Source organism: Aegilops tauschii, chromosome 4, assembly GCF_002575655.3.
Source record: "Aegilops tauschii subsp. strangulata cultivar AL8/78 chromosome 4, Aet v6.0, whole genome shotgun sequence".
Lineage (NCBI taxonomy): Eukaryota > Viridiplantae > Streptophyta > Magnoliopsida > Poales > Poaceae > Aegilops > Aegilops tauschii.
Genome location: NC_053038.3, coordinates 344,638,094 through 344,647,560, shown reverse-complemented (window position 1 = coordinate 344,647,560; position 9,467 = coordinate 344,638,094). Strand labels below are relative to the sequence as shown.

The following is a 9,467-nucleotide window of genomic DNA, read 5'->3' as shown; positions in this document are numbered from 1 at the left end:
AGGGGAGTCGCAGCCGGGTATATAAACCGGTGCGGCGCTCTCTCGCTTGGCGAGGTGGGACTAAACTCCCACCACCCCACGGCTGTGCGCTGCGCTGTGCCTTGCGCGGCTCTGCCTTGGGCCCAATTCGGGCGGGCTGGCCCAGGGCAGCCTTACCCGCGCACTGATCTGTTTTATATTCTCTTTGTTTTTCACTTCTTAACTCCAAAATTTATTTTCTTGTTTATATTTCTAATATTTAAAATCAAATCTCTTTTTTCTATATTATTTCTAACAGTGTTTACTAAAATTAAAAAAATATGCCAAATTTTGTTGTGTTTTATTTCATTTGTTCGTTCTCGTTTTTATATTGATAATATTTACGAAATATAAACTAAAATGGTGTGTTTTATTTCAATTCTTCATTCTAATATTTCTTATCTTTATTATATTTGAAATGTTTGTAGTTTGTAAAATAAAATGTTCTGTTTTATTTCACTTCTTCATTCTAATATTTGCTCTCTTCTTTATATTTGAAATATTTTCAAAATGTAAGATAATATGTTATCTTTTATTTCACTTCTTCATTCTAATAGATCTTATCTTTTTTACATTTGAATTGTTTTTTAAAATCCTAGTAAATGCATCGAGTGTCGGAAATCGATGATAATTGGCATGCATGATGTCCATGGTCATCCCGTTGTGTGAAAAAAAATTGGGGCCATTTGGTTGAGTCCAGAAAAACAACGTCCTTCGGGCTCCCCCTACGGCAGACCCGAATGATGGTGATTGCACATGTGCTATGTGCTGGCCTGCATGAAATGACACCAAACTTTGGCACCATGTGAGGATGCCCAATGTAGGCCCCCATGCAACATCTGAGCCATTCCTGACACCGAACGAACATTGCGTCATGTCCGGGCAGCGTTTCAGGTTCCTTTCGCCGGCAAAATCCTAGTAAATGCATCGAGTGTCGGAAATCGATGAGAATTGGCATGCATGATGTCCATGGTCATCCCATTGCGTGAAAAAATTTGGGGCCATTTGGTTGAGTCCAAAAAACAATGTCCTTCGGGCTCCCCCTACGGCAGACCCGAATGATGGTGATTGCACATGTGCTATGTGCTGGCCTGCATGAAATGACACCAAATTTTGGCACCATGTGAGGATGCCCAATGTAGGCCCCCATGCAACATCTGAGCCATTCCTGACACCGAACGAACATTGTGTCACGTCCGGGCAGCGTTTTGGGTTCTTTTCGCCGGCAAAATCCTAGTAAATGCATCGAGTGTCGGAAATCGATGAGAATTGGCATGCATGATGTCCATGGTCATCCAATTGCGTGAAAACAATTTGGGGCCATTTGGTTGAGTCCAGAAAAACAACGTCCTTCGGGCTCCCCCTACGGCAGACCCGAATGATGGTGATTGCACATGTGCTATGTGCTGGCCTGCATGAAATGACACCAAACTTTGGCACCATGTGAGGATGCCCAATGTAGGCCCCCATGCAACATGTGAGCCATTCCTGACACCGAACGAACGTTGCATCACGTCCAGGCAGCGTTTCGGGTTCTGTTCGCCGACAAAATCCTAGTAAATGCATCGAGTGTCGGAAATCGATGAGAATTGGCATGCATGATGTCCATGGTCATCCAATTGCGTGAAATTTTTTTGGGGCCATTTGGTTGAGTCCAGAAAAATAACGTCCTTCGGGCTCCCCCTACGGCAGACCCGAATGATGGTGATTGCACATGTGCTATGTGCTGGCCTGCATGAAATGACACCAAACTTTGGCACCATGTGAGGATGCCCAATGTAGGCCCCCATGCAACATGTGAGCCATTCCTGACACCGAACGAACGTTGCGTCACGTTCGGGCAACGTTTCGGGTTCTTTTCGCCGGCAAAATCCTAGTAAATGCATCAAGTGTCGGAAATCGATAAGAATTGGCATGCATGATGTCCATGGTCATCCCATTATGTGAAATTTTTTTGGGGCCATTTGGTTGAGTTGAAATAATTATTTGATATCAAAATTTTCTAATATGATAAAGAAAAGAAAAAAAGTACATGAAACGAGCCCCTCATCGCTCAAAGAGAGGAGCAGCTGCGATTTGTTACACAATTCCCGGATCGGAATCTACAAAAAAAACTCGAGCGTGGGAAGCCTATCCCTTTAATTTAGGACCACGTACTGCCTCTCCTCAACTAAGGAAGGCAAAGATCATGGGCGTTCTATCCCTGGTGGTTACGACGACCTAGGAGATCCTCCTCCTCCTATTTAGTCTCGGCATCGTCTTTCATGTCGTCTACGACGGCTCCTACCGCCGAGTCGACGACAGCTGCGTCCCTAGCATCGGCCCAACCCCAGCAAGATCGTCGAGAACATCCAGGTCGTCAGCGCGTGCTGGCCGTCGTGGACGAACTGCGTCCACGTTACAACGCCGACAACTTCCATCTTCATCGAGCGATCCAGTATGTTGGCAACCGTACCGCATCCATGATGCTTTTCTTTGTGCGTCTGTTAGATTCGATAGGACTAAGATTAATTAGCGCATAATCTTCGCATTACATCTGTTGGAGTAGATGTTTTTTGTTTGTGCGTGTATTTGATTAGATAGGCCTATGACACTAGATTTGTTTGTGCGTGTATTTGATTAGATAGCCCTACGATTGCAAATTAGTTTCTGCATGTTGTTTGTTGTCTTTCACTTGTAGGTTGGATTGATGAATAAACAACAATTTTTTATCAGTGTTAGTTATAGCATAGTCACTTTAAGTTATAGCAATGCCCTAAGACATGCATGTTGCAACTATGAGACGCCGACTAATATTGTATGTGATGCACGTTTGTTTGATGCATGTTCCAGTATGCATAATTTCGTTTTTTTTCTTTTCAATTTACTGTTAATTAGGCACTGTCACCGATTCTTATATCTATTTGTACAGTACCATATGAAAATAAATGATTAGATAAATTATGTTGCTTTTTATTATGAAACTAATTGGTTAAATAAGTACTTGTTAAACTGTCATTTTATGTGCTGCACGTGTCTCTGCTGAATGTTTCAGTATGAATAAATTATGTTGTATAGTTTTCTATCTACTGTGGGATAGTGTATTCCATTATTATGTTTTATGCAACAATATGTTAGGAAAAAAGTTGATTACATAATTTATGGTACTATAACCAAGTATATTTTTTAACAGGATGGATGAACTCAACGGAGAAATTGTTTGCGCCGTAGAAAAATGGTGCAAACTTATTGCCGGTCTATCTTCCGGTCAACGGGCCGCACTTGCCGAAACACCACTCCGTAGCATGCTTCAGATACCTTCGCTGAAGATGCGTACACTGTTGATCCGGTACATGGTTGAGATATTTAATCCTAGCAAGGGCAGATTCATTGTACAAGACTTGGTTGGCGAAGTGTCTCTCGGTGCCGTGGATGTTGAGTGCATCTTGGCCTTGGAGAACCACGGACTGTCGGCAGAAGGTATTCTCGGTGAGGAAGGTGAGGATGTTAAAGATCGAGTGCCGCCTCAATTCCTGAGCAAGACCACAGGTAACATAGTCATCGATGATCTGATTGTGGACATCACAAAAAATAAATCTGCCGACGACGATTTCCTTCGGAGAGTTGTCCTCGTGTTGCTTGGAACAGTTCTTGCTCCCATGTCGAGCAAGACTGTACCAAAGCAATATTACGCATTGGTGGACGATGTGAAGCGTATATCCAAGATTAATTGGAATGCATTCACCCTCCGGGTTCTGCTGGACTGCCTTCGCAACGTGAGGAAAGGCAAACACCTCCGCCAATGGCCGAGAGGGAACTTACCTCTCCTGCAGGTACACCTTTCAGACTTGTACCATTGCAAAAAAAATATGATTGCTAATTTACCTGCTGTATAGTACTAATTGTAATTTTTCATATTCATGCAGTACCTGTACTGGGAGAAGGTTCAGCCTCTGGAAGGTGAATGCGCATTCAATCCTAGCTTGTCCATGGAACCTCTAATGAGGAATTGGACTGAAGCTGCAGCCTCAAGGAGAGACAAGTTTGATTATGACCAAGGCCGTGGCCGTGGTAACATCAAGGTAATTCATTACGTTGGGTACTTCTTAACTTTTATATAACATAATTAGTTGTATTAATATTTTTATTGATCACATATACTTGTATTTCACATGCAGATTGAAGACAACATAACCAAGGAGTATAGGGCGCAAGAGCGCAAAGTACCCGAACTAGAAAAGCCAAAAATGAAGCCCGCCGTTGGTGCGGCAAAGAAGTCCAAGTTAGCCTCAAACGCGGACGAGATGATGAACCTCATCATGAAGCGGTGTATGGATTACATACGCAGCCAAATGAAGGAAATACCAGAACAAGTAGCCGAGGTGACACACCCTTAATTCTATGTTTACAACATTTTTGAAGTTGCAAAACCGTGCCGACATTAATTAATATTTTTTATGTAATGCAGAGATTGTTAGAGAAGTTGAACCAAAATGGTGTGATGTACAAGCCAGCGGCTGCTGCAGCTTCCGGCAACAACGATGCCGACCTAGAAGTGGATTCCTTTGAGAATGGTCCGCCAGAAAAAAAAAAGAATTCGTGTACAAGGATGACTCTGACGGTCTAGAGCCGGTGATTGATTTGACACAGCCTGACGAGCCTGTTGTAAACCAGAACAACGATGATGAGGAAGTATGTTTTCATTTATTTGTCTTCATTTATCTCAATTATGCATCTTCATTTTCGTTAACTGAACCTATCACATTATTTTTTTTGTTAACTAGAAAACACCTGCCAAGTTAAATGTTGACAAGACAACGAAGCCTACTGATGAGTGCGACGCAACACCGGAGAACCCTTGGATTGTAGGTAATTCTCCTCGAGCAGAATCGTCCGACATTGACATTTCTGCAAGTTCTATCGACAGGATGGTGGGTAAGAGCAAGGGGAAAAAGTCTGCAGCAACCGCAAAAGAAGACGATGTTATATCCAGGAAGCGCCGACGGACTGTTCCCAAGAAATTTGAGTCCCCCTTTAAACTTGACAAGCCCGGCAAGCGAAGCGCTCGCGGTACTAAGCCATCCGGCAACACTACCGCAACTAGAGGTACCGTTAGTAGCTATCTTAGTGCTTAATTTACTACCATTTCATGTACTCACCGTTCGTGACGTTCGTAATTTATCATGCAGCTCTGTTTAGTGACAATGACATGGAAGGCTCTGTTAAGGATGATTTGACACCGGAACTCATCGATGCTGCTGTTGCGTTTGTGGAGGCAGCTGCTCGGTCTGAGAAGAATATGACAAAAAGAGTTTACTACAATGAACGTGGCACCTCTGTGACTGTGGAGAGAATACGACCGGTACTTGAGCATACATGGCTGGCGGATGACGTAAGATCTATTACCATGTCCTGCTATTTAAGTGCATAATCTAGGTGTCACCTATGAAATAAAATGTTCTATTATTTTACGCAGGTTATCGATGCTTATCAGACACATTTGGCTCTGCGCGTTGGTCATGATCGGCACCTCTGTCCAGCCTGGAGGTCCAAATACCTTGTTGATCATGCTAAGGCACGAGACAACCCTAAACCGTCGAAATACAACATGGATAGTGCGCTGAGCAGAGCTGGAGCAGTACGTAGGGTTCTGGACGAGTATACCGTCCGTGATAAGGTATGATATGTTCTTACTAGTTCATTAACACTCATTTCAACAAGCATAATTGCATCTGATTACAAATGTGTTCCACATTTCAGTCATTTATCCCGTTGAACGTCGGCAATACACACTGGATCACCGTGGTGATGCACAACCGCAAGAAAGAATTCCGAGTTTTTGATTCGCTCTATCCTCTCGAGTTCTCTCTCAACACTGTGAAAGCACTGGTACTCTCCCCGACATTGAGCATTCTTCATATGAAATGTCATATGGTTTCTCACTACTACTTTCTTTCAAATAGCGACTAGCAATAGCAATCGATATGGAAGAGGCAAACCGTATTACACCTGGCAAATATCCAGACGTCACTAAGTGGCCTATCATACCTCAGATCGACATGCCACCACAAGAGGACGGGTGAGTTATGGTTCATCATTTTCTACTTACGAAAGACATGTTCGTGTGCACGGTGACTAATGTTTGCATATATATTAGGAACTCTTGTGGCCTTTTTGTGATTGAAGTTATGGAGCATTGGGACGGGGATCGATGGACTGCCGATTTTACCCAGGTAATTTGTCCTCTCTGCTCGTACACTTGTACAATTATCGTATAATACCAACTTCTATTCATTAAACCTTGTTCTAAAAATTGCAGGGCACGGTTAATGAAAGGAGAAGGCGTCTCATCGCCGAGTTGGTTCTCTCACCTACCAACACGCTCGAATGTGTGAAGAACAAAATCCGCGACATCGCAAAGAAAAGCAAGGCGTGAAGACATCATACATGATTCAAGATTCTAGTTTCAGTCGTTTGTTTTAAGTCCGGAAGCACGTTTCCCGGCATGGACAACTTTGATTTTCTATCATTCATGTAATAAGCACGATACCATGGATTTTGTGTGGATTTTTGGTCGCTCACATATACTTGTGTATGTGTAATGCAGTCAGACTATACGTTTCGTACCAATAAATTTTTGCTTCCCTTCATTTGTTCTACCTTAATGTTTTTTGCTGCTGTGTTCATTCTTTTCTTCCATGGAAGAGTAATTCATTTCCTTTTTACTTTTGCATATTTTTTTATTTGATTTGGCATTATTCAACAATAAGAAAAAAAGTTGATAAATTCCTTTTTGTTTGCCTGAGAATCAACCTCGCCTGTCGTGCCATCCGGTGTGGGATCCCGCGCCCGAGACAACGACAGATCCGGTCCCAGCGCGGGCGACCCAGTCGACGAGCGCCAGTTGGCGCGGGGGGCGCGCCAGGTCCGGTCCCGCCCGACCGCTCGGTGGAGACAGCCCGCGTGTCGGACGCAGACGGGCCACCCGTGGATCCTGCGGTTGGTGGAGTAGGCAGATCCGCCTGGGATCCCGTGCGCATGATTGCCGCTGGATCTCTCGGGATCGGCGTCCACAGGTGGATCTTCCTCGTGTCTTGCGCCAGACTCCCTTGGCGTTATGTGTTGCTTCAAATCTCGTTGCACAGTTTTTTTGCTGCATTTTTGTTAGCCTTTTCCTTTTCTGCATCATGAAGATCAGGATCAGTAGCACCATCAATCACATGATCAACTACTATTTCGCCCCCTTGATTAGTGTGATTTAGAGCTCCGGTGGAAGCAAAATAATTTCAATGCTAGCCAAGAACTATTTCGAAAGTGATATAATTTATTGGTTAATATAATATACTTAGACCTTACACAAATGAACTGTCCACAATGCAAATAGGACTTGATCATTTTGTTCAACAATAAACCACAAAACATACTTAAAATTCATCACAAATCTCCTTCAGCTTCTTGATCTTATCAACGTACCCATGTTTCTGTTTGAGAACATCTGCAATAATATACTCAAGTTTTTTCTTCTCTTGCTTCAGCTGGTCCCTCTCTCTCATCACTTGGTCTCTCTCTAGCACCACCCGGTCCCGGTCTTTCTCAGCCTTTACCCTCAGGACCTGATGTAGATTGGCACAACCATGATCTGCCATCTTATTCTTCTCCAGCTCCTCTTTGAGATCGCTAAGTGACAATCTTGCATTGCCCAACTGTGTGAGAGCATCCTCCTTATCAGCCACCAGTTTAGCAAAGTCCATTTTGAAAAATCTCAGCTCTTCCTCCGTCCTCCTCTTTTCTCCAATTAACATGCATTTTTCTTCAGCATTCTTAATATTCTGTCTCAGCTTCTCGTCATACATGCTCCATAGTTCTCTTAGGCAGAACTTCGTAGCCACTGACCACTCCGGGTCTACCCATTCCACATAGTTACATTTCACTTCTTCCTACAGTATGAAAAATATGGTCTCAATCATATATGCACAAATGCAATACAATTACATGCAATGCACTAAAAATATGGTCTCAATCATATAAACACAAAATGTAGCATGCAATGATATACATATATATATATATGGATCAATTAACTACAAGTATATGCTATTATGTGCTAAAACAAATATTAGACCGTAAAAAAACAACATAAATACGGACTTTGTAAATGCACAAATTAATTGAAATGTATGCAATTTTGGGCAGAACAATGGATTACCGCGAAGTAAATCGAGCACGAGGTAATTTAAACATATATTTACAGTACGGAACAACATACCTTCTGACCACAGACAAGAAAACTTCTGCCAGTGTCCAAGGAATCAAAAGCAACTAGCCTGACGCAAGGTTCTCGATGCAGACAACGAGAAGACAGATCGTGAGCAATGCCACTCCATTCATAGCAAGGGATAGTCGTAGGAAGCTAAACGAAACAACAGAGATAATGCACAAATCAACGCCCTGCGTTAAATACCGGAAATGAAGAACTCTAACCCTAAGCCTAGCACTATTTGGAGATTATATAGTAGGAGCGTACCTGCAGGCTAGTCACGGATTCGCCATCCGAAGAAGAGCTCGACTCGTTGCTCCACGAAACCATGGCGTAACGTGACCGGCGGCAAGACGTGGATCGGTGGCGGCAGCGGCGGCGGCGGTTGCAGTGGATAGATAAAACGCGCGTGGAGATCGCGAGGGAAGAACCGCCCCGACCAGGTGGCCAGCGCAGCCCATTTAAACGGGCTGTAATCAAAATAAAAATTGTTAAATGGGCTCGGCAATGGGAGCGGCCGTGTGTCACGCCGTCTTACGGCATCCGTCACCCCCCCTCCACGTCATCGCGACAAGCGGCCCGAGTTACACTACAAGCCATAAAATGGTGGGTTTTTCTTTTCTTTATGAGGGGAAAATGGTGGGTTTTTGGTATGAAGTCTATACTATAGACCAAAGTGAGCTGGTATCTTCTATATCTAAATGGTGGTGAACCAAAGGAGTGAAAAAAATTTAATTATTATCACACATAATTACATCTTCTATATCTAAACAACTAGCCACCACTAACCTATTTCTCTTAACATGCAAGTTTGCCACCTCGTCATTCAACATGTATGGAGAAAGGTCCACCACAACATGCAAAGAAAATATTCCCGCAACAACATATACATGTTACACGTAACCATTTCTCTATGAATATATTGCAAAGGGAGCATTCCCGCAACAACATGCCGGGTATCGTCTAGTTTTCTAATATAATATAACTACAGTGGACAACACAAAAGATGCCATCATTACAATGGCTAAAATGCTATCCATTTTCCATGATTAAAGTCCCTAGTGACCGCCTCCTGTTTAGTCCATATATGCTACAAGCACTATCTCAAGGTACTGGCCTCTTGCAATAGTATATATCATGTATCATGTATGCAGTAATACATTGTAAAAACCTCACTATTAGATCACTGGATTCATCCTAACATAACTTTAGC

General features: G+C 43.1%; 1 protein-coding gene across 1 annotated transcript; it reads left to right on the top strand.

Annotated features, from left to right (window-relative positions):
• The first annotated feature begins 3,656 nt into the window (after window positions 1-3,656).
• Window positions 3,657-6,433, top strand: LOC141021871 (uncharacterized). The gene is made up of 12 exons (XM_073497722.1): window positions 3,657-3,830; window positions 3,924-4,079; window positions 4,176-4,379; window positions 4,466-4,571; window positions 4,625-4,689; window positions 4,782-5,067; window positions 5,187-5,359; window positions 5,474-5,674; window positions 5,758-5,886; window positions 5,961-6,076; window positions 6,155-6,230; window positions 6,317-6,433. The coding sequence occupies exons 1-12, from the start codon at window positions 3,657-3,659 to the stop codon at window positions 6,431-6,433; spliced, it is 1,803 nt and encodes a 600-aa protein (XP_073353823.1).
• Window positions 6,434-9,467: the final 3,034 nt, after the last annotated feature.

Bases quoted from the DNA above. Each gene is read 5' to 3' on its own strand.
- LOC141021871 (XM_073497722.1), top strand. From the start codon at position 3,657: ATGTCGAGCAAGACTGTACCAAAGCAATATTACGCATTGGTGGACGAT. The intron at 5,887-5,960 runs GTACTCTCCCCG...TCTTTCAAATAG, and splicing joins TCAACACTGTGAAAGCACTG to CGACTAGCAATAGCAATCGA. The intron at 6,231-6,316 runs GTAATTTGTCCT...TAAAAATTGCAG, and splicing joins GGACTGCCGATTTTACCCAG to GGCACGGTTAATGAAAGGAG.